A 25,321-nucleotide genomic window follows, 5' to 3' on the forward strand; every position below is an offset into this window, starting at 1 on the left:
TTAATAGCTTAATGCTTAATGCTTAAGATGATACGGGAACAACCAAGTAAACTCCTTCCAACCTTTGATTCGGGGGGATGGTATAATGGTGTGAAGATGATAGCGTGCGACAACATCGCAAGCTTGCGGTGGCTGGAGGAAGTGGTTCCAAACCTCCAAAGGCAAGGCACGAACGCGCGGTTGAGGTCGTGGATAAAACGCAAATCCCCACGGTACCAAAAGTTAAGGTATGGATACCATGCGTGATTAAGTCGGAGAATACACTGCGACTTCTGCAGAATCAGAATCCGAACATACCGACCCAGGATTGGAAGGTACTTACTGTATCTCGGCCTATCGAGGATGGTCAGTTCTACATCTTCCAAATAAACAAGCAGGCGGAGGATATTTTGTACACGCAGCTTGGCAAAATGTCCTTTGGCACTGGCAAAATTTACATGCAACTCAGTAAAAGAAGTCCCGAGGATAAAAACCTTAACACGCTAGAGGTGGGCAAAGTTGAAAAAGACCTCAAAAGTCTAAGGGAAAACAGAGGGAGGTCCCCGACGTCACCACGAAGGTATTAGAAGAGGACCAACCGCCAAATGCTGCTGTGACTCACACAGAGGAACACCCGGCACACCAGTCGCGAGAGGCTGAAGGGGGCCTCGAATACTCTAAACCAAAAGGGCAAGGGGAGGACGACGACGTCACGACGAAGGTGTTGGAGGGGGACAAACAGTCCAATGGTGCTGCGAGTGGTACAGATAAACCTCCAACACAGTAAAGTGGCGTCGAGCGAACTCCTCCTAACCCTTTAGGAGGGTTATTTGACGTGGCGCTGATCCAGGAGCCGTGGCTCTCATCGGGAGGAAAGGTTTCTGGACTTAGCGCGCGCGGGTTTGGCGTTTACTATGCGCAAACGGAAGGACGGGTGCGAGCTGTAGTAATGGTAAGGAAACAGCTGCATTCATATATGCTGCCTAATTATACCACGGAGGACATCGTAGCGGTGGCCGGTAAGCAAAAGAATAAGCAGGCATTTATCCTGGCATCCTGCTACATGGCCCATGCTGCGGAGGTTCCAATGTGGAAGAACTGGAGGAGTCGAATGAATTCCTAACAAGGACGCTTATGACTGCGTATAACAAAGCTTGCCCTCTAAGAAGATTCAGAGGAAAAGCAAAGCAAAGCAATGAGCTGAGTCTTCTAAGAAGACAGGTAAAAGAAATGTTTATGTTCGCAAGGACCGCGGAAAGTGAAGCGTGTCGGGACGAGTACAGGGATCTACTGAAGATCTACAAGCGTGAAATTACCAGGGCGAAGAGAAACTCATGGAAAAGTTTCTGTACGGACATGAGAGTGCTCCAGTGAAACAGCACGGTTGAAAAAAGTCCTAGCAAGGGAAAACATAGTCAAGGGACTAATAAAGAAATAGAACGGGGAATGGTCACGTAATAGTGAGGAATCCCTTGAGGTGCTTCTCGACACACATTTCCCATCTGGAGATGGTTTAGAAGAGGCAGCAGACATCACTCACACTTCGATCACGGAGCTGGTAGTGCCGGGCTTGGTGACCGATACCAAGATAGAATGGGGAGTGAAAACGTTTTCTAAGTTTAAATCGCCGGGCCCAGACGGTATATTCCCGGCCATGCTACAAGTTTTAACTATGGCGGTCGTGGAATGGCTTAAAATAATATTCGATGGAGGCATAAGGCTGAATCATGTAACGCACTCTTGGAGAACTGCTCGTGTAGCTTTCCTTCCAAAGGCGGGGAAGATCGGTCACATGTATCCCAAAGACTATAGACCCATTAGCTTAACATAATTTCTGCTCAAAACCTTTGAGGGGCTCATAGATGTGTACATAAAGTCCAACGTGGATTAAAAGCTGCTCTCCACAACACAGCATGTGTACACCAAAGGCAAGTCGGTAGACACCGCATTTCATAGGGTGGTAATAAGCATAGAGAAATCCCTGGAATATAAGGAGTATGCTCTAGGAGTCTTCTTGGACATTGCCAGGGCTTTCAATAATGTTTCAAAATGGGCGATTATGGATGGTCTTTATTACATTAAAGTACATCCTGCGTTAATCAGATGGATCGGCTGTATGTTAAATTGCAGAAAGATTACATCACAATGGGGATTGTACGAGGCCACGAAATCAGTGGACAGGGGCCGGGGTGCTATAACCTCTAGGGGGGAAGGGTGCTATCACCTCTGCTGTAGACGCTGGTCATCAAACAACTGCTCAGAAGATTCGATGAGGGCTTACGCAGATGACGTTGCAATTGTCATAAGTCAAAAGTGCCTTCCAACGATTAGTTCTTTGATGGATCGGGCGCTTCGGGATATTCATACCTGGGCATCTAATGCCGGGTTGAAAGTCAGTGCGGAGAAGACGGATATGGTCTTGTTTAGAAAGAGGTACAAGGTCCCAAATTGAACCAGGCCTAAGTTAGGAGGGATGACCTTACAAAATATCTAGGAATCATCCTAGATAATAAGCTGTCATGGAAGCTCAACGTGGAGGAGAGGGTCAAGAAGGCCTCAACGGCACTCTATTAATGTAAAAGAATGCTGGGGTGTACGTGGGGCTTGTCGCCCTCTCTTTCTCATTGGGTTTTTACATCGATTGTAAGCACTATCCTATACTATGGAGTTTTTGTTTGGTGGAAAGCCACACAAAAAACAACATACCTCAAAAAATTAGAGGGGGTATGCAGACTATCGATGCTTACCATTACGGGAGCCCTGAAAACAACCCCGACGGCTGAACTGTATGCCATTATGCACATTCCACCTGTAGACCTGGTAGCAAAGAACATAGCATTAACAACCGCAACCAGGCTCGGTGCCTCGGGGCAGCTTGAGCACCGACCCAATGGCCATAGTAGTATAGCGTCATCAATAACAAGACGAACATACTACCAGATTCCCTATCTGCGCTTCGAGGGAGATCTTAAGGCCACAATAGAGGTGGACGGTTGGCGCAAGGGTGCGCAAATGGCGGACGAGGCGATACATGTGTACACAGATGGTTCCAAAGTAGTGGAAGGAGTAGGGTCTGCGGTATACTGTGCTGATTTGGAAATAAGCAGATCCTACAGGCTGCCGGATTACTGTAGCGATTTCCAAGCGGAAATATTAGCCGTAACCAAAGCAGTAGAAACCCTGAAAGAGAATAGCTTAAGCTGCAACCGTGTTAATTTTTATATTGACAGTCAAGCAGCAATTAAGGCAATAATCTCGCATAGCACAGCATCTAAATGCGTGTTAGAGTGTAAGCAGTCTCTGGAGAGAATCGGGACAGGGAGAAGCATACATCTATATTAGGTCCCAGAGCAGATGGGAATAGACGGGAATGAAAAGCGGACGAACTAGCTAAAAAGGGCGCTTCCCTTGAAGCTTGCTCCGTAGACGTCCCAACTAGACTGGGCGAGATTAAGCGAAGGCGAAAGGTGCACATTATCGACCTAGCGGGAAAGGCGTGGGTTCAAGCGCGGGGCTGTAAAGTGTCGAAGATTATATGTACGTCTTACAACCTTAGACTAACAAAGTTGCTTCTATCATTAAAAAGAGAGGACTGTAGACTCATGACGGGTATTCTGACTGGACACTGCCTTCTGGCGTCACATGCCTTTAAATTAGGCTCGTGCCCTGCACTTGTCAGGCTAAGACTCCAGCTATTAGGAGTGATACAGCTGTCAGATCTAGAAGCAGCAAATGGCTTAAGTCCTAGGAAGCTTCTAGTATTTGCCAAGAGGACGGAGTTATTTTATAACATAGGTCCTGGTTTTTGATAGGGGTTTTCAGTTTGGTCGTTAAAACAAACTTCTGGTAACATTACGGACTCAATCAGTCTATCTGAGGTCCTCATGGACCGGCCAGTTCAACCTAACCTAACCTAATTACCCAAACCATAGAAACAAAAATATATATATAAACTCAATTACGTCACACTGACAAAATACCGCACTAGTAAAACAATTAAAATGAAAAACAAAAATCGTTATTTACAAAAACCAACACCACTTATTAGTAAACAAACCACTTGAGAGTCTGTCATAAATCTAATTGAAATAGAATGACTTTACACTCAATGTAAAGTCATCCTTTAAAAATTGGTGGTGTTACATACATATATCTTGCATGAGTTCAAAACGTTTCTCACGCTGCAATGCATTCACGACCCTGCTTATGTCGTAAGTATGAATTTGTTTATAATATGCAATGTCAACGTGGGAACGTAATCATTTCCCACAGGCGGGCAAGCAAGCGAAGCGCGTGCGATATATGAGCCACGCTTATGCAACAGCGACCATGCGAACGGTTGCTATGTACAAACGGTTACATCGCTCATGCAATATGTATGTACGTATGATTAGTATATAGGAACTTTAATACATAAGTATTTGTTTAGAATATTTTAGTATAAATAAGCCGAAATTTACTGAATAAAGTCAATTCCATCTGGTGCCGCTTAAATGGCACTACTCTGAATTCAATTCTTTTAATTACCGTATTACAATATCAGGGCGATAGCCACTTGGACAGCAGGTGGCAGGGGGAATATAGATATAGATGTTAATTATTTCTGGTCAATATCGCCTGACCGGATCGCTATGCCTTGACTTTCTAAGGTATTATCCCTGCAGCTGATGTTAGGTTAAAATAGACTATATTGCACGACCGCCACCATTACCCCTTGTGCGATCTTACCTATGAATGCCATAGCCATAGCAAGTTCGGAGGTCCGATCTGGCAGTTACCTTTGTTTCTTGGATTGCGGCAATACGGATATTATTTTTATTCATGTAGTCAACTATCTCCGCGATCTTGCCAGTTAAATCGTTACAATTAAGCTGCAGAATTCTGAAGTGCATAGGGGGGAAGTCGTCACTCTGGGAGTCAGAGATGGATGAAGGCGCCTTGAAGGATATAGGCTTAGTCGAGTGTGCTGTCCGATTGCTGCTGGTGTACCTGGTGTCAATGAGTTGGTACTAGTGTTTTGGCAGCAAGATGCAACAATGCCGGTCGGACGATTTCTGTTTTTATGCCCAGAGCATCTATGAAAGTGGCATAGGCCAAAGCATGAACTGCATTGGACCGATCCCGCGATCATAAATACTCTGAGCCAGCATACGGAACACACGGTGTGGGGGACAAGGGGTTGATTACTCCTTCTTATGCTGATTGCTGGAGTTTATCTGATGTGAACGATAAACTCAAATTTTTAAATGAAACGGTACTCACTCTTTACTATGCCCATGTACCAATGCGTTGTTTTCAAAGAAAATCGTCCTCGTGCCCATGGTTCAACACAACTGTTCGTACTATGATTAAAAACCGCAACAAGGCATATGCGGTGTGGAAAAAGAATCGGATAGATTTGAACTGACGTACCTATAAGAATGTTCGAAATGAAACTACTGCCGTTATCAAACGTGAAAAACGCAAGTATTTTGGTAAAATGTTAAATTCCCAGCTGCCAAATAATGTCCTCTGGCGTAATTTAAAAAACCTTCGTGTGTATGTTAAAGATAATCCAAATTGTTCCCTTAACCCCGATGAGCTTAATGACGTATTTGTAAATCGTACTTCCTCACCAAGCGCCACCATTTCCCAGCACATACCCTCTCCACCTGCATCGGTTCAGCAATCTGAATTTTGTGCCGTCTCCGAGTTTGATGCCGCAAAATGTGTTTGTAAGATCCGCTCAAACGGGATTGGTGCTGATGGAATCCCGGTAAAACTTCTAAAAATAATTCTTCCTCATATTTTGCCAACCCTAACACATATCATCAACCATCCCTGCAAAATCGTGTGACCAAAAACGCACACAGCCACACGAATTTTTGACAGGGGTGACGATTTGGAATGAAAAATTCTCCAAATGAAATAGCATGTTGACAAATTTAGCTTTGCCACAATGTATCGTGCTCTCTCGCACCTACTATATTCATAGGTATGTGAAATATGTCATTTTTGTGTGGAAAAAAATTTTCAACGAGTCCGCCATTTTCCGCGAATTGAGCTGCAGGCCTGTGCTAATTTTGGAGCATTAAATTAAATTAAATTAAAACAACAAGCAACAACAACAACCGAACAATAACTTTATAGCTGGTCAATATGGTGAAACAGCTAAGCCGCCGCCTCAAGCCAATGCGCCAACTTCCATGGATTCGCCATCGCCTCCAGCAACGACACCGCCAGGGAAAGCTGTACCTGGTGGTCCCAATCAGATGACTATAAATAGGGCAAATATACCTGGCTTGCCTCATACTTTGTGTTTAATAAATTTTGTTATTTTTCTAGACTGGTCAACCACCAGTTTCAGCTACACCACCAACATCAAGTGCAGGCGGTGTTGCAGCTCCATACCAGCACACAGGTGAATCGCAAATGCCACCGAAATCGTGTCCAATGCCACGACACTCTGGTCTAATGCAGTCACAATCCGGTCAAATGCCACCTAAACACCATATGCACCAGCCATTTGGTGGTCATGAGTAACATGGTCCTCCAGGTATGCCGCCCGCATCGACTGGACCAGGTGGGGCAATGACACCACATCCAGTTATACCAAGGTATATACCACAACAGCAACCGGGTTATGCAATGCCACGATAGCAGCAGCAACAACCTCCCCAGGCTGGCTATCTGCCAATGCCACAAAATCCGGGCTATCCACCACAGCCTCAACATCCAGGTTATCCTCTACAACAACCAGGTGCACCATGTGGTTACATGGGTCAAATGTGCCACCAACACAACCTGGACATACGCCAATGCTCCGTCAACCACCCAAGCCGGGTCAACCCCCAATACCCGGACACGTCGGACGTCCTGGTTATAATGTATGCTAATACAACTAATAATTTACAAATTTGCTGATGATTATTTTTGTGTTATTTTCTTTAGCAACCACCTGCACCTGTTACTGGTAAATATCAACAGCCGCAACAGTATGATCAAGCCCAACGCCGTTTGGATCCCGATCAGATGCCAAATCCGATAAGCGTTATCATTGAAAATCAAAATAGCGCTGGTAGTGCTTTTATTACTAATGAACAGGGTTTATTACCACCATTGGTGACCACAAAATATGTGGTAGAAGATCAGCGTAACTCCTCGCCACGTTACGTTAGGTATCAGTAATCGAAATTAATGTTTTGTTTGGCAATTGCATTTATCTTTCTTCTTTGCAGGTCGTCTTTGTATTGCATACCTGCAACAGCTGATTTATTAAAAACAGCAGCTTTGTCCATTACACTTACCATCTCACCAATGGCACGCAGTGTTGAGGGTGAATATGAGCCACCCATTGTAAATTTTGGTGAATTGGGTGTAATTAGATGTAATCGTTGCAAGGCTCATATGCAACGTGTAGATGCTGGTCGTCGTTTCCAATGTCTAATGTGTAAAGTAACAAGGGGTGGTAAAAAAAAATCTTTCACTTTTACTTGTGTTCATTGATCCATATTTTTTCTCAACAGTGCCAACTGCATATTTCCAACATTTGGGCCACACCGGACAGCGTGTCGATAAATATAAACGTCCTGAACTTGTATTGGGTACAAGAGTATTTGTGTAAAAAATGTTTGTGTACCGATAGCTCTCAAGGTAAACCTCAACTCATATCCAACATCAATGCCTCGCATTCAATTGTGGACGCTGTACGGACTACATTGGGTTCACGTAGTATGGACAAGCATATTGTTGATTCCAGTGGTAAGGCCACAATTTCATATGATGGGGCAACCATTATGAAACTATTGGATATTGTGAATCCAGCCGTAAAACTCTAGTAGACATCGCCAAATCTCAAAATGCTGAGGTAAGTTTTTTGTTATATTAGAATGTGAAGAATAAAAATATTTCTCTTATCAGGTCGGCGATGGCACAACTTCAGTAGTATTTTAAGCATGTGTAATCTTAAAACAAGTTAAGCCATATGTTGAGGAAGGCGTGCATGCACGTATCATCATTAAAGCTATACGTAAAGCATTACAATTATGCATGATAAAATATGACATGTCTGTACATGTCGAAGCGCCAATCAAAGGAACAACAAAGTGCTTTATTGGAAAAATGCTCTGCCACAGCAATGTCCTCCAATGTCCAAGAGTATCAGAAAATTGTTGATGCTGAATGGCGTCTCCTGTACAATAAACTAGGTAAGTAAGGCGCCAATGTTGTGTTTTCTAAACTACCAATTGGTGATGTTGCTACACAGTATTTTGCAGATCGTGATATGTTCTGTGCTGTTCATGTACCAGAAGAAGATTGGAAAAGTAGAATGAAAGCTTGTGGTGGTGCTGTTATGACTACAGCTAATGATATTAATTCAAGTGTTTTGGGTCAATGTGATAACTTTGAAGAACGTCAGGTTGGTGGTGAACGTTTCAACATTTTCCAAGGTGTGATAGTGGGTTTGACATTAATTTCATTTTTATAGTTTATAATTATTTAAAGGTTGCGTTAATTCTAGAACATATACATTGATTTTACGTGGCGGTGCCGAACAATTTTTGGAAGAAACTGAACTTCGTTATATGATGCTATAATGATTGCGCGGCGGACTCGTTCAGTGTAATGTGTAATGGCGACCCCAAGTTCCTCGTGGAAATAGGGGGTGGGCGGGATGGCTTAGAAGGTTTAAAGTGATGATATTAATCGTTCCCGAGATGGTTGTTGTTGTTGTAGCAGTGCTTCGCCCCACCTAATAGGTGCGGCCGATCACAAATTGTCATCAATATCCTCTAACGGGAGTCCAAGGAAACTTGTTGTTTCAACGGGGGTGGAGCATAATGAAAGGGGTGTTGATGGCGTTGGTTCCACATTACAATTAAGGAGATGGTTGGTGTCATGTGGGGACACATTGCAAGCGGGGCATACATTTTGTATGTTGGGGTTGATTCTGGATAGGTAAGAGTTTAACCTGTTACAGTATCCAGAACGAAGTTGAGCTAGAGTGACTCGCTTTTCCCTGGGGAGTAAGCGGTCCTCTTCCGCAAGTTTTGGGTACTGTTCTTTAAGTACTGGATTCACCGGGCAATTCCTAGCATAAAGGTCCGACGCCTGTTTGTGGAGTTCACTGAGGACCTGCTTGTGTTTTTTTGCTTCATACGGCTGAGTTCTCAGGTGCGTATTTCCTCATAATGCTTACGGAGATGACTCTTTAAGCCCCTAAGCGGTGTTGGATCAACGATCAGATGTCTGTTGGGATGCCCAGGTTTCTGGGTATTCTACAGAAACTGTTTGGTTAGCATTTCATTTATTTCCCTTATTGGGAGTTTTCTCGCTTCATTGCGCAGGTGGTGTTCCGAGGACATAAGAAGGCAGCTTGTAGCGGTTTTGGGGGCAGCATTTTGGCAGGCCTGCATTTTCTTCCAGTGAATAACCTTTAGGCTTGGCGACCATATCGGAGACGCGTATCATGCAAACATCTATTTATGTTTACCCCAAGTACTGCCGATTTATCGAATTATATTAAATATTTGTTTGTTTGAAAGTCACACCCAAGATTTTAGGGTGTAAGACAGTCGGTAGGGTAATGTCATATGGTAGACATTTGGCGCGGCCATGTTTTAAATAAGGTCACCGATGATTTGGTTGGTGACAATATCAGGTTTCGCGAGGCAACAAAACTGGAGAGATTGGGAGATAGCTGTTTATTTTATTACAAAGCTCATCGATGTAGGAAACAATAGCAGAGGCGTAGAACCAATAGTGACTCCTGGTAGTAAAGGTAGGTATTGATATGTAGAAGTTAAACAGAAGTTTGAATATGAGTTTTTTTTTAAGTTATTGCAAAAAAGTGTTGAGGATTTTTAATATCTTACGAGGTACCTTCGCACATGTTTCTAAGAATGAAGAATGAGACTTATTCAAACTCAATTTTCACCACGACAAAGCCGCTGAGACTTTGCTATACTTTAACATACAAAACTTTACCGCTTTTTAGCACTACTATCATTTTTGATTTTATTAAATTTTATATAATGTTTCTTCCTCCACAGTTCAATTTACGTATTAGATGGTAAAGATGGCTTTCGCATTTTCTCCATTAATAACTGTGACAAGATGGAAGAAATCTATGCGCGTAAATCGCAACATATTATCTTGGTCGAGCGTTTCTTCAATAGCTCTCTAGTGGTGATGGTGACAGCAGAGAAACCCAACTGTTACACTTCAAAAAGAATCAAAATATCTGCCATTGCGTCTACGGCTCAAATACCCACAGTATATGAATGAATCGAACGCACCCAATTGTCTGCCTAACGGATAGTATACATATTCCTCAAATCGAAAATATTGCACCAAACGAACTGGCTCTGAATACTGAAACAGTACACATATTCAAAATCGATGAGAAGGCTGCGATGATGGTATAGGGTGAGTTGTTGAATAACATATGAAAACCACTTTAGCCCATCCATATATTTGCATTACAGCTAAAGCTTTACAAACAGCAAAAATTGCTGGCGCCGACCAATTGGAAAAGGCAGTGAAGCATTCATCACACTGTACGGATGGTGCAAAGTTAGAAACTGCTGCCACCGACACAACGGTCATCTCTACTTCGCCGAGTAGCGGCTCGTCCGACTATCTATCGAAGACAGTATAATCATATCTTTTGCCAACACAGGTTAGCGATGTGCTTGCACAGGAAACTATTTCAATTGGAAAACGAAAACCAATTAAGCGAGTTTATGTTATTATTAAAGTACTTACTTCTTTTTTATATGAACTGTATTAATTTAAGTTACAATTTCATGTACATATATAATAAAGTATGTCGTGGTACGATTGCTGTTGGAATTAGATTTGAAACCAATCAATACTTATGCTAAGGGTTGCAGAATTATTGCTGGAATGATTAGATTTAGAAGAATAATAAGTCGGACTCAATTACTAGTCCTACACTTTTGAATTCATATTTTACTGTACTTTATTACTTTCAAATTCAATTACGACAGCAATCGGATTCCACGACACCTTTGAATATTCTTGATGTGAAAAGAAAAAAAGAGTAAATCTAATCTGAATTTCTAATTAGCTTTAAGTTGTAGATTTAAATTGATTCAAATAATTGGAGTTTTTTCCAAAGCTTAAAATTATTTTCTGTTCGCTTGGAAAAGATTTCAATTGGAAAACGAAAACCAATTAAGCGAGTTTATTTATTATTAAAATACTTACTTTTCTTTATATGAACTTTATTAATTTAAATTACAATTTCATGTACATATTGTTACGAATATTAGCAAAACTGAGGAGTGCTGCCATCTCCAGGCCGATGCTAAGCAGTGACGTGAATTCACATCAATAATTCAATCATTATGTATCTACATAAACGAATCAATAATTGCGTCTACACATATGTACACATTCCGACGAGCAACATTTACATACAAGGCAGCGAGAGATGAGATGTCACACACCGATGAATTTACTTATACGCTTATGTGTGTGCGGGAGACTGTAAACTACAAACACATGCATATATCTTATCTGAGTTGTCACAAGAGAGAGCAATAATTTGTGCACGTAGTTGTGGCTGGCGAATTTTGTAGCCGAAACAACTAGTAAGTTCTGGAAATCGAAGAGCCTAGAAGTATGCAGCGTAAACTATAAAAGCGGGGCAAGCGAGTAAGAAGAATTCAGTTGATTTGAGTTGTCAAGCAGTTTGATTATTAAGCAAGCTATTCGTTGCACAGTTTGTTATTGTGAAGTACTTTAATAAAGGCCATTTTGCATTATTACAAATTGGAGTTATTTATTCAACAGTTTAGTGATTCGAACTTAGCAGAGGATTGCAAATAAGAGGATTTGCAAGCAAATTCGTTACAATTGGTGTCAGAAGAGGAATTGTTGAATAAATTCCAGAGCCCAACAAGGACATGGCAAAGTTAAGTGAATTGAAGATCCCGCAACTGAAGAAGGAGTTGGAGAACCGTGGATTGAATACAACTGGCATTAAACTCGAACTTCAGGCACGACTACGAGAGGCAATGGAATTAGAAGGAATTGATGTGGAATAGTATGTCTTTCATCTTGATGGCGAGGAGACAACAAAAATTGAAGAGAAAAACGAATCATCACAGACAATTACCAGCACAGACTTGAACATGATATTGGCTGCAATAACTGCTCAATCATCGACAGTAACATCTAAGATGGAAGCGCAAGAGGCACGTATAACAGAAATGTCATCACAAATATCCACCAACATGTCATCACAACTGGAAGAACAGAAAACGTATATGTCATCACAGATGGAATCCCAAGAGACACGAATAACATCGAAGATGGAAGAACAGAAGACGTATATGATATCCCAACTAAAATCGCAGGAAACCCGTATAACATCACAATTGGAAAAGCAGAAGACATATATGGCATCCCAGCTGGAAACACATGAGACACGTATTTCAGAAATGTCGACACAGATTACATCAAAGATGGAAACACAACTGAAAGAGCAAGAGGCGCGTATATCATCAAAACTCGAAGCGCGTATGGACGAGAAAATAACGCAGTTTGAAGAAAAATTCGAGGCAGAGGTGGATGCATTGAGAGGTCGCATACAGGAATTGCAACTTAATCGGCCGACTGCTTCAGCGAGCAATACGAAGGTAAAAACTCCATCTTTTGACGGTTCTCTTCCTTTCCAGGTCTTCAAGCTACAGTTTGAGAAGACCGCAGCAGTGAACAACTGGAATGCGGAAGATAAAGTTGCTGCACTGTTCGTGGCATTGAAGGGGCCAGCAGCGGAAATCCTACAGACGATTCCCGAAGGAGAGCGGAACAATTATGAAGCATTGATGGCTGCTGTAGAACGACGTTATGGAAGCGAGCATAGGAAACAGATATTCCAAATTGAGTTGCAAAACCGCTACCAAAGAGCGAATGAGACTTTGCAGGAGTTTGCATCGGATGTTGAAAGGTTGGCTCATCTCGCAAATGCGGACGCACCCGTGGAATACACTGAAAGGGTAAAGATTCAGAGCTTTATAAATGGCATACGAGATGTGGAAACGAAGCGGGCTACATATGCGAATCCAAAACTAACATTTGCTGAAACGGTATCGCATGCTCTGATTCAGGAAACAGCGTCGCTTCTGTGTAAGCCAGTTTTCAAAGCACGCCGTGTGGAAGTAGAAAGGCCAGATTGGGTAGACACAATTTTGGAAGCACTGAAGGGATCTCAACAGAAGAATGCCGGAGTTATTAAATGTATCAAGTGCGGCAACCCAGGTCACATTGGACGTCATTGCGATCTTGGACCTAATAGTTCCAACAATGTGGGTGGCCGTAAACGCAAAGCTGGCGGAAATGAGCAAGAGCGTGTCGAATGTAAAGAACGAAAACTTGCCCCGGCTGTTGAATGTCCTGTGATATCTGTGTCGCAAATTGGAAGGAAATCAAGCAGTCTTACCGTCAGAGGGAATGTGGATGGTAAAGAGCGTGTACTGACTGTAGATACGGGGCATCTCATTCCTTGATTCGATCTGATTTGGTCTACAGGAGAGTAAAGTCATTACCTGGAGCAAGGTTGCGTACGGTAACAGGCGAATATAATCAAGTCCAAGGCGAAGTGGTATGTGAGGTATTAATTGGAAAAGTCATGGTTCTACACAAATTCGTTGTGGCGGAGATCGTTGATGAAGTCATATTGGGAGTGGACTTCTTGGTTGACCATGACGTCAGGATCGATATGCGGAGAAAAATTATGCGCTATAAGAACCAGGACATACCACTTAACTTTAGTTTGGAAAAAGGGTTCAGCAGTAATCGGGTACTGGTGGAAAAGACTCGACAAAGACCACGAAAGTCAAAGGCAAAGGTTGATAGATCGAATGGGCCAAATAAATCAAAATCAAAAGTACCTGTCACTGGCATTGACAAAACCTAAAAGACGCAGGAAAACGAAGCAACGAATTTCCGAGAAAGAATGCGAGGGTAGTTTCAAGCCGGAGCGCACTACTCTTGTGAAATGTGGGAACGATACCGATTATGCAAAGCAAATCCGTCCAGCTCAAGCTCTACGAAGTGGTTCATTGACCAAACAACAGAGTGTGAAGGAACGGCCCAGGGTAATGAGTAGTAAAATGAAACACTGGCATGACAAGAACTCTAATTCGGAAGGTTTCTTGGCGGGAGATTTGGTACTGTTAAACAACCCTCACCGGCGGAAAAGTGTTCCAGCCAAATTTCGGTGCAGTTGGGAAGGCCCGTACAAAGTTGTGAAGAAGATCAGTGATACCATCTACCGCATACAAACCACTGGGAAACCACGGATTAGAAGAGTGGTACATTTGACGATGCTAGCGGCGTTTAGATTGGGAGATTTGTCTGATCGGGACGATCAGACTTAGGTGGAGGGCAGTGTTAAGAATATTAGCAAAACTGAGGAGTGCTGCCATCTCCAGGCCGATGCTAAGCAGTGACGTGAATTCACATCAATAATTCAATCATTATGTATCTACATAAACGAATCAATAATTGCGTCTACACATATGTACACATTCCGACGAGCAACATTTACATACAAGGCAGCGAGAGATGAGATGTCACACACCGATGAATTTACTTATACGCTTATGTGTGTGCGGGAGACTGTAAACTACAAACACATGCATATATCTTATCTGAGTTGTCACAAGAGAGAGCAATAATTTGTGCACGTAGTTGTGGCTGGCGAATTTTGTAGCCGAAACAACTAGTAAGTTCTGGAAATCGAAGAGCCTAGAAGTATGCAGCGTAAACTATAAAAGCGGGGCAAGCGAGTAAGAAGAATTCAGTTGATTTGAGTTGTCAAGCAGTTTGATTATTAAGCAAGCTATTCGTTGCACAGTTTGTTATTGTGAAGTACTTTAATAAAGGCCATTTTGCATTATTACAAATTGGAGTTATTTATTCAACAGTTTAGTGATTCGAACTTAGCAGAGGATTGCAAATAAGAGGATTTGCAAGCAAATTCGTTACATTATATAATAAAGTATGTCGTGGTAGGATTGCTGTTGGAATTAGATTTGAAACCAATCAATACTTCTGCTAAGGGTTGCAGAATTATTGCTGGAATGGTTAGATTTAGAACAATAATAAGTCTGACTCAATTACTAGTACATTTTTAAGTTCACCAATTACGACAGTAATCTGATTCCACGACACCTTTGAATATTCTTGATCTGAAAAAAAAGTAAACCTAATCTGAATTTCTACTAAGCTTTAAGTTGTAGATTATTCAAATAATTGGAGTTTTTTCTAAAGCTTAAAATTATTTTCTGCTCTCTTAGAAAAGATTTCAATTGGAAAACAAAAACCAATTAAGCGAGTTTATTTATTTATTTGTTTAAGTCTATGAATTTTAATCCTTACAGACTATGATACAATGAAAATTTAAAAAATACTTATGCCTAAAAGTAATCGGTTTACTTAGAAAGCAGACTTCAAAATATTCATAAATTCAGCTCTTTGTATAGAAAAATCAAGAGCAGCGGAATTACTTATTGAGTTAAGCTCCCGAATAGCACGCGTAATACTATTTTCACAGACGGCTTATTGAATAATAAACGCAATTTTCTACATTAAGACGCTTATTGAGCTCAATCTTCCCTACAAAATTCGAATCTATTATTATTTCATTAGTAGCTAATCGAATGCCTAATGAAGTCAAAAGCACAATGCAACTCTGTTGGCAGCGTTCCACTTCCGTTTCCGCTTCTTAGTTTTTGGTCTGTTCAGTCCTTAAAAATGTCATTTGTCAAAGCAAATGTCATTGTCTGCATGGCGGAACGATACAAGGTGGCCGCATCGAACAGCTGATTATAACCTTTTTTATTTGATTTGATACATCAACTACCGGCGCAGTACGATTTTGACATTTGTCCATCGAATTTACAAGTACATGGAATTTTTTTTGTTTGTAGGTATGTCACCATGCTCCCACCTTGTATCGTTCCGCCATGATTGTGTGTCTCATCCTTCATACTAATCGAGCAGTTACTTCTGTGTGAAAGCAAAAAATTTACGATTTCATTAGCAGGTGAAATGAGATCATTAAGTTTCTGTGTGAAAACAGTATAATGGGAGCATTACCAGCGTAATTCGTTCTCAAATAATCGTAATAAAATGGAAAGGAATTTCTGAGAGATCTTTGGGGAACATTAAATCGAATCCTTTCCAGCAAATAAGGGCATTATACATGAATGACAAGCACAGTATAGATCTACGATTTTCCAAAGACTTGAGGCTTAAAAGTAAAAGACGTGCAGAGTAGGAAGGAATCGGCTCCGAAAAGTTTAACGGGCGAAGGGCATATTTAAGGAACATTTTTTGAATTCTCTCAATTCTACAGATGGCCGTTTGGTTGCTTGGTCTCCAAATGAAGACAGCATATTCAATATGAGATCTAACGTATGACGTGTAGAGCAGCTTAAAGGTATAGGGATCTGAGAATTTTGAAGCATTGCGCCGTACAAATCCGAGCATAGAATATGCTTTCGATGTTACGTAGTTAATGTGATTAATGAAGGAAAACCTTTTGTCAAAAACGACACCCAGGTCTTTAATCTCGTCAACACATTGAAGTTCACAGTTAGATATACTGTATTTTGTAGAGAAATTGTTAGTTGATTTTGAATAAACTATTTGGAAGCATTTTTGCGTATTTAAAGAGAGACAGGAATTCAGGCACCATTGATGAAGCTTATTTATATCATCCTGCAGCTTTATGGCATCTTCTTGCGATTTAATAGCTGAGAATATTTTTAAGTCATCTGCATAAAGTAAACACTTTGCAAACGAAAAACAACTGCTGATGTCATTAATAAATAATATAAATAAAAGTGGACCTAGTATACTTCCCTGGGGAACGCCAGAAGTCGCAACGAACGGACTAGACATTTTCCCATTCCCATCAATGGTAACAACGCTGTGTCTATTACTTAAATAAGAACGAATCCACAAAAGAAACGTTGAATGAAAACCGATACAGCTTAATTTTTTTTATCAGAACTGTGTGAGGAACTCTATCAAAAGCTTTGGAAAAGTCAGTGTAAATGCAATCAACCTGTAGTCCAGCAGAGAAAGAATCTACACATTATTCGCTAAAAACAGCAAGATTTGAAACCGTGGACCTATCAGCAACAAACCCGTGCTGGTGGGGTGATATAAGGGATTTAACAGCAAAACTCAACTTGGCATTCACAGCATGCTCAAAAATTTTAGAGATTGTGGACAGCTTGGATATTGGTCTATATTTACGCACATCGTTCTTATTTCCACATTTGAAAACGGGCGTAATCGAGGTGAGCTTCCAATCATCGATGAACGTCATCAGAGTCAACGGATAGACCAAGGCTGGACAGTTTTTTAACAAGACAGAAGAAAACCCATCAACATCAGTTTGGGATGAGGATTTAAGTATAATAATAGCCTTACTAACATCCTCACAGGAGAGTAAGCGTACCGAAGTTCAGGATACTAACGGCATCCAATGAAAAATCAACCGCTTTATTATTATCATCCTGAGAAAAATTTGACTTAAAAAACTGAGCAAATAAGTTCGCTGCCTCACTTAGAGATCGCGCAGGTTGATCATCAAGGAAAACTCCAGAGGGTACACTGGAGCCACCTTTTTTGACTTTATATATTTCCAAAAAGTTTTAGGATTCGATTTAATATTCGACTCAATATTATAAATATTGTTATTGTACAGAAACTTATCTAAATGAAAAGTTACGCAAATATTTATTTTTTATGTTCTTCAGTTTTTTTAATTCTTTCGAATACCACGGAAGTTTATACGGCCTCTTTCGCTTTACAGGAATTTTATCCAAACAGTGACTAAATAGAATGGATTTGAACGTGGCGAAGCAGTTAGAGGTATCAAGTCCCTCCAGTAATTCGTCCAGTTTATTTCCATTAAAAAATCGTTAAATCTAGGAAAATCGCACGAATTGAAGTTGAGCGTTAATCTGCTATCTGAAGTATCCGACGCATAATAATAAAAACTACAAGTAAAGACCAGGGGTAGGTGATGCCTATCCTTGGGAATAACTGCATTAGAGCATTCACTGACTTCACAATTAATGTTGTCACTTATAAATACTAGATCCAATAATCTATTTAGGGCATTAACACTTTTACTAATTTGCTTTAAATTGAGACTCAATAAATTATCAATGAAATACAGTTCCTGATTCAAAGAAAGATTATTAGGTGTGAGACCATAACTAGAATTATTTGTTGACCAGTGAATATTACAAAGGTTGAAGTCTCCAAGCACGCAGAGGTGGTCATCATTAAGGTTTCGTAAAACAAGAGAGATTATGTTATCAGCATGTGCTTTGTATACATCAAATGCGCTGCCTGGTGGAACATACGAGGCAAGCAGATATAGGGAGCCTTGCGCACCAGAACCAGAACCATTTATACACACGCAGATTTGGTCAAGTAGCGAGTCCTCATTGTTGAGCGGAAATAAAAATGAACGCAGCTGGCGCTTGACAGCAATTAAAACACCACCACCGCGAATGCAACCAGTTTTCCCAGCATCCCGATCCTTGCGATAGACATTGAAAAGATTTGGGTCAAAGAACTCACTATCAAAAAATTTTTCATTGAGCCATGTCTCGATGAAGACAAAGATATCATAATCCATTTGCGCACTAAAATTATACACAAGATCAGACTTGGTTCCCATGCCAGATACATTGTGAAAATATATCCTTAAGTCGTTATTGCTTTTATTAGCGGGACGATTTCTCCCTACTGTGTGCGAGGAGGCTTTTTGTGAGCCTTCCGAAAAAACTGAAAAGGCTTCACCGTAACATTAGTCGGCCAAATTTCGGAGCTGAGCAATTTGTCAAATGATGACTCAGGAACTCCCAACTTGAAGCTAACTCTATTCAGATTTGCCAACGCAACATCTTTTTTTACTAGCTTCGTACAACTTAATGCGGTTTTATTTAAATTAGCTTGCCTAGCCACATATTCAATTATATTATCTTCAGTTACAGATGGCGAAAAAGACGATATATGTAGCCATTTGTAATGATCAGCAACCACCAGATCGCTCGATGCGTTAGATCCTCTAATAATATAGACACATTTGCCCCCTGTCCATCATCCTTAATAGACGCATGAGTGCATGAAGAAGCCGAAATACCCGTCATTGGCACGGCCGTAATTATGGATGCATACGTATTGCGAGAATTATTTGAAGTTGAAATAACACTCTGAGGCGTCGACATCACAGCATTGGACACCGTTGTATTAGTAGTGGAAGCAGCTGCAGTACTAATATTTGAGATAGCACTAATCGATACTACAGATGATTGAGGATTCATAGGCACTGACGTCACAACACCAGGCGTTGAAGTTTTAGTAGTGGAAGCAGCAGCACTTGCCGATAGTACGGATGGTCGGGCACTCACTGGCACTGACGTCATAACATTACTATTTATTGTATCCGCATGCACTGACGTCACAACACTAGGCGACGTGATTGTAATGGCACAAGCAGCAGCATCAACAGCAACAGGCGAGCGAGCATTCTCATGCACTGACGTCACAACGTTCGTTGTATTAGAAGTATTTGATATGTTAGCACTCTCATTAGTTGTGGGTGGCAGATGAGAGGGATTACCATTCCACACATCGGCATTACTCATGACTTGTTTAACTGCGACTTCAAAAGAGCCGCGTAAACAATTTATTTCCGTGGTGAGGGAAGCAATTGTATTGTCTTTTTCTACCATATCGCGCTGAAACGCCAGTAGAGCTGAGTGCAAGCTATCAAATTTTAACGAGAGTTTTTTGTTATCATCTTTTAGAGCACTGACCACATTAAAAACACGAGCATTCGCTGCTCTAAGAGAAGATATTATATTAAATAAAGATACCAATGTTGGTTGTTGTTTGTTGACGTTGTTATTACTGTTGTCACTTTTTATCGCATTGTCAGGCTTAGATTTCGTAGATTCTAAAGAATTACTTTCTGACAAATTCGAATTTTTGGCAATAGCCTTTTCATCCATCACGAGAGTTGGGTGAGGAGAGCGAAGGGAATTCCGACGCTGAGTAGCACAATTTTTACAAAAAAAAAACTCTGCTGGGAGTTCAATAAAAAATCGACGTCTGACCGACGGATAACAACACAATGTATGTGAAAGAGATTGTTGCACTTAGCGCACTGCACTTTCGGTTGATTTCTATCAACTTTTTGACCGCACACACAAGGCATTTTAATTAAAAGTTTAAATAATTGGAATTAATAATGATAATTTCCAAAAGTCAGCGATTTGTCAAATGTGTTACCATTGCAAAGGCACTTTTACTTTCACAACACGGTGGATTTATAGATTTATGAAAGATTTATGAAAGAGCGTTTTAAAAACACGTCCGAACTGTACGAGAGCGCAGTATTAAAGTACTTACTTCTTTTTTATATGAACTGTATTAATATAAGTTCCAATTTCATGTACATATATAATAATATTGAAAACAATAAATATTGTAAATTCAATTTTTTTGGTTCATATTTTATTCATGTGGCTGCTCCAGGTAAAGTAAATCTGCAGGTAAAATTCATGTTATATGGCGGTTATATAAATGGAAAAACCGCAGTAGAATTGATTGTCGAATGACTCGAAAATGTAGAGTGAAATGACAGAGAATATGACCGCCATTTGACGAGCATTGTGACGTGTGTGAGCAGCATAGTACTATGCTCACATCCTATAGGTGGGAGCGGAATGCACGATCACATTAATAGGAACGAAACGGAAAATTTCGTCACAAAACCTAATCACGCCCATAGAAATGTGACTATGAATATAACCGCTGGGAAAAGTCACAATGACCGTAAAATTACTAGTCAAATGACGTGGAGCGTTTTTGCAGGGATTGTATTACAATTTCGTGCTTCCCTGATGCATGGAAGCTTCCAATCATTCTTCCAGTAGCAAAAATAAAAGTGCTAGTAGTGCGTCTGATTTCCGTCCCATAAGCATCCTTCCCGCTCTATCGAAGACCCTTGAGTCCCTGTTATCTGAACAAATTCACTCGCACATAACTGTATACAAATTGCTTTCCCCGCTGCAGTCGGGTTTTAGATCTAAGCACAGCTGCGCTACTGCTGTTATAAAAATTCTTGATGACATACGTGTATCCGATGACAAAAATCAATTAACATTGTTGTGTATGCTCGACTTTTCTAAGGCATTTGAATCAGTTGACCATAGTTTGCTATGTGTGAAGCTGAAAGCCTACTTCGGATTTAGTGACTCTGTGGTAAAATTAATGATGAGCTACTTGGGGGTAGAGCGCAGCGTGTTAAGGTTGGATCGGAATTATCTGACATTAGGCCACTGCTCGCTGGTGGATCCCAAGGTTCTATATTGGGACCGCTATTATTTTCGTCTATTTATAAATGACATTTTCAGCACCTGTCAGCATGCGCAAATACATGCCTACGCAGATGATATCCAGATATATATGTCAGCGATGCTGGGGCAAGCCACTGAACTTTGTGCCAAGTTTAACAGTGACCTGTCATCCTTATACCATTGGACATCTACGAATCTCCTTGCCCTTAACAGTGCTAAATCGTATGTACTTCCCATTTCAAAAAAGCATATTAACTTTCAGGATCTACTAAATCTTTACATTAATGTTAACTGTCTGAAATATGTTTCTAAAGCGGCGAATCTGGGCTTCGTCATGAATTCTAGTCTGTCCTGTATTGATCACGTTAATTCTGTCATTAGTAAAGTTTACTATAACCTACGAAACTTAAGAGTATCGGCGGCCTTTACCCCGCTAGAAATAAGGAGAAAGCTGGCTATACAATTAATATTGCCAATTATTTGTTATGCGGAATGTGTATATAGCAAACTAGATTCAAGGTCTGCACACAAAATTGATGTAGCCTTCAATCATGTAACGCGATATGTTTTTGGCTTAGCACGATTTGACCATGTATCTGAATGGAGGACTCGCCTGTTGGGTTGTGAGGTCTCTTTAGAGCGAGGAACTGTATTTTCCTTTATCGTATCATGGCAGATAAAGCGCCCAGTTACTTATATAACAAGTTGACTCTCTCGCAGTCTGCTCGCATATGTGACATAATTTTACCAAACTACAACTATTTGAACTCTGCAACGCTATTCTTTGTCAATGCTATCCGCATATGGAACTCCATCCCGAACTCAATTCGCAATAGCTTAAGTAAAGACAACTTTAAGAATGTTATATATTCGTTCTTTCATCAATGAATGTTCATTCGAAACTGAGTTTACCTACATATCTTCTAGTCAATTATTATTATTATTATTTTAAGTATTCTGGTACCCAACTAGCAATTCTGTTTTCAAAAATGGCTTTCTGTATATTTACATATAACCGATTGTAATATTAAGTTCATTTTCATTTTCCTGATTGTTTTTCGTAAGCGTTGGGAGCGAACATTTGCTAATGTTAAACTTTTTTTTTCTTTTCGAATTGTAATGAGCATCTCTGTTATGAATCTGTTTTGGCTTCCATCATATATTATTTTATATACCTTAAATAGGTTAGATTAAGGATTTAAATTTAAAGCTTGCATTTTTTATTATTATCCTGTTATTAGTGTCTGTTGTACTATAAAAGATCATACATGATCTTATTGTGCTAATATATATTTCTTTTAATAAATGAAATGAAATGTAGACCAATGTTTGCAGACGTTTATGTTCACATCATTGATTTCAATAGCCTTCGTTAAATCAAAACGATATTTTAGGATGAAAGTCGGTCGATTTTAAGCTGAAAGATGTTAACGGCTGTGTTCCGGCTTTACGATATAAGAGCTCATTATGGATGACCGCGTAGCTTCAGTTTTAAGACTAGTTCGACTGGCCAATACGTTAGGGTAGTAGCACACACGGCCATTAGTTCGACTGTCTTGGGAGTATTCTTGCGAAGAACAAAGCTCACCTGGTAAATATATGTGCCTACGTATTCACATTTGTAAAAGGAGCCGTAACGTGTAAGTGATAATGTAACGACAGCCTTTCACCACACTGGCTTAAAGATACGACAATATGTTCCTAGGTTAAGTGTCTGCCGCAATCTTGCAGCGGAAGTAAAATGTTGCGCATTGGCATCAGGTTGTTATCTACAAGCCACCATGTTGCAAACACAAATGTACACAAATGTTATATACGTATATGTTTGCATCAGTCTGAGCGGTCAGGGCACGAATGTTGTGTATCTATGTGTTTGTGTTATGTTGTTAAGTATGTAAGTGTTAGTTCGTAGAAGCGTTTAGGTATGAATGCATGAGTGTGAAAGTATAAGGATGATAATATGGGAAAGCCGATGGAAGGTTTTATATGTATAGGTAAAGAAGTTTCCCGTTCTGGGTAACGTTCGCTGCCACGGCGGCAGCTATAAAAGGGCATAACGTTAGGCAACGGGCCAAAGTTCTATTTCAGTGCTTGGTGTGAAGTGACAAGTGAAGTGTCAAGTGTTAAATAAATACTTTTCTTAATTAAAAAGAAAAAAAAGGAAAAGAAGTTTTAGTACGCGATTTTGAACCCGCCAGAAAAGTTTCCGCGGAAAAATTGATAGTGCGCACGGAGTCCGGAAAGTTTGGGGAACTAAACTCCCTATATTTCTATTTTTGGGTGCAGCTAAGCTTGGAGACTGATGTAAGTGACACCGACATTTTTACTGTCTATCTGGCGTGCCTATTGGGAAGTTGGCCATAACCATATAACCATTTTTTTTTCAGGCAAGCCAAAAGCCAACTTGCAGGCGTGTATTCCCACCTCCATACAGACATATGTATGTTGGCGAATATATTAACCATGCACCAACTAATTAATATACGTATGCACATAAATGAATCCGGTGTCCCCATTACCATGAACGTTTTTTTTAATAAATAATCTTTTTTACTAATATTTTTTTTAGAACACCCCCAGTTCGTTTGGAGAGGATTCACTGGGCACTGACCTTGGCAGCTCTAAACCCGATTTGGCGCCATAAACCTCAATATAGCAATGTTTTTATGCAACGGCCATTAGACCTGACACTTTTTGGTACTAAGCCATGACCACAACTACAACAATAATTTGTGATAGTACCTCCACACAACATAGTTCGATGATAACCGGGAACAAGGCTTACATCCACAAACCGCACCACTAACATTGGCAATATACACACATGCACAAAGTTCTGCAGTAACAGCAACTACCATAACTCAAGCATTTATACTCGTATTCACCGGCCCATAGTTCCAGCAAATTTTGGTAACGACAACAAAAACACCAGTCACTATTACTTATACACCGGCGAGATTCTGCCCAAAAGTCATGGTGGACAATTAACCACGAAACAAGCAAAATAATTTTTATTCTGCGTCTTTTTTGTAGGTGCGAACAATTGAACGCGACGTTTTCCCAACAATTGCAATTGGATTAAAACAAAAATTTGTGTATATTTCATTTACAAATAGCGTTAAACACATAATCATTTCATTAATGCTTTTAAAAAAATGCCTGAATCAGCAGGAACAATTTATCCACCAGTTTCTTGGGCTCAACGATTCGATTTACTCTATATCATAATTGATGTAGAATGCACCAACATTGAGCATAAGGTAACAGAAAACAGTTTTACCTTCAAGGGGGTTAACGCTTTAGATGCTTCTAAAAAATACGAGGTTACTCTTAATTTCTTAAATCCTGTGGATCCAGAAAAAGTAACGAGTAAGCATATTGGCAGATGCATGGAGGTCACTATTTATAAGAAAGAAAAAGGTCCCTACTGGCCATCCCTCACCAATGATAAAATTAAATTGCACTTTTTGAAAGCGAATTTTGCCAAATGGAAAAATGAGTCTGATGATGAGGATGAGGGTCCCGCTGACTCCCCTTTCAATGATATGTTCAATTCATCATGGAATACAAAATGCGATGATATGGGTCTAGAAGACGATGATTCAGTTGATGATATTCCCAGCCTATCCAAAAATGACGAAGACTCCTCAGATGAAAAGAAACAAAATGCAGAGGGAGGAGGTAAAGCAGCAGCCGCTGAGGCTGAACAAAAATAGCTTAATTAATAATTAAAACTTTGAGAGAAACAATAAAACAGTAAAAAAAGTAAAATCGGGGTACCCTATTAATTATAGATCGAGCATCGATCGAAAAATGAAACTTAAAAACTATACATAAAAAGCCTCCATTAATATTAAAATATTTTTCTTAATATATGGGAAAAATAAAAAAAAAAACGTTTCAACTACGCTGCAAGAAAAAACTAGGTATTTAGT

At 40.2% G+C, this 25,321-nt stretch overlaps 2 protein-coding genes and 1 pseudogene across 10 annotated transcripts in view; 2 read left to right on the top strand and 1 right to left on the bottom strand.

Annotated features, from left to right (window-relative positions):
• PGAP1 (GPI inositol-deacylase) overlaps positions 1–25,321 on the bottom strand; it is a 1,928,961-nt gene that overhangs the window by 1,827,599 nt on the left and 76,041 nt on the right. The gene's annotated exons all lie outside the window — the stretch shown is intronic.
• LOC137247683 (T-complex protein 1 subunit eta pseudogene) lies at positions 7,525–8,555 on the top strand (annotated as a pseudogene).
• LOC137248079 (prostaglandin E synthase 3 homolog) lies at positions 24,430–25,156 on the top strand. The gene has a single exon (XM_067778958.1). The coding sequence runs from the start codon at positions 24,542–24,544 to the stop codon at positions 25,100–25,102; it is 561 nt and encodes a 186-aa protein (XP_067635059.1). The 5' UTR covers positions 24,430–24,541; the 3' UTR covers positions 25,103–25,156.

This window comes from Eurosta solidaginis, chromosome 4, assembly GCF_040869045.1.
Source record: "Eurosta solidaginis isolate ZX-2024a chromosome 4, ASM4086904v1, whole genome shotgun sequence".
Lineage (NCBI taxonomy): Eukaryota > Metazoa > Arthropoda > Insecta > Diptera > Tephritidae > Eurosta > Eurosta solidaginis.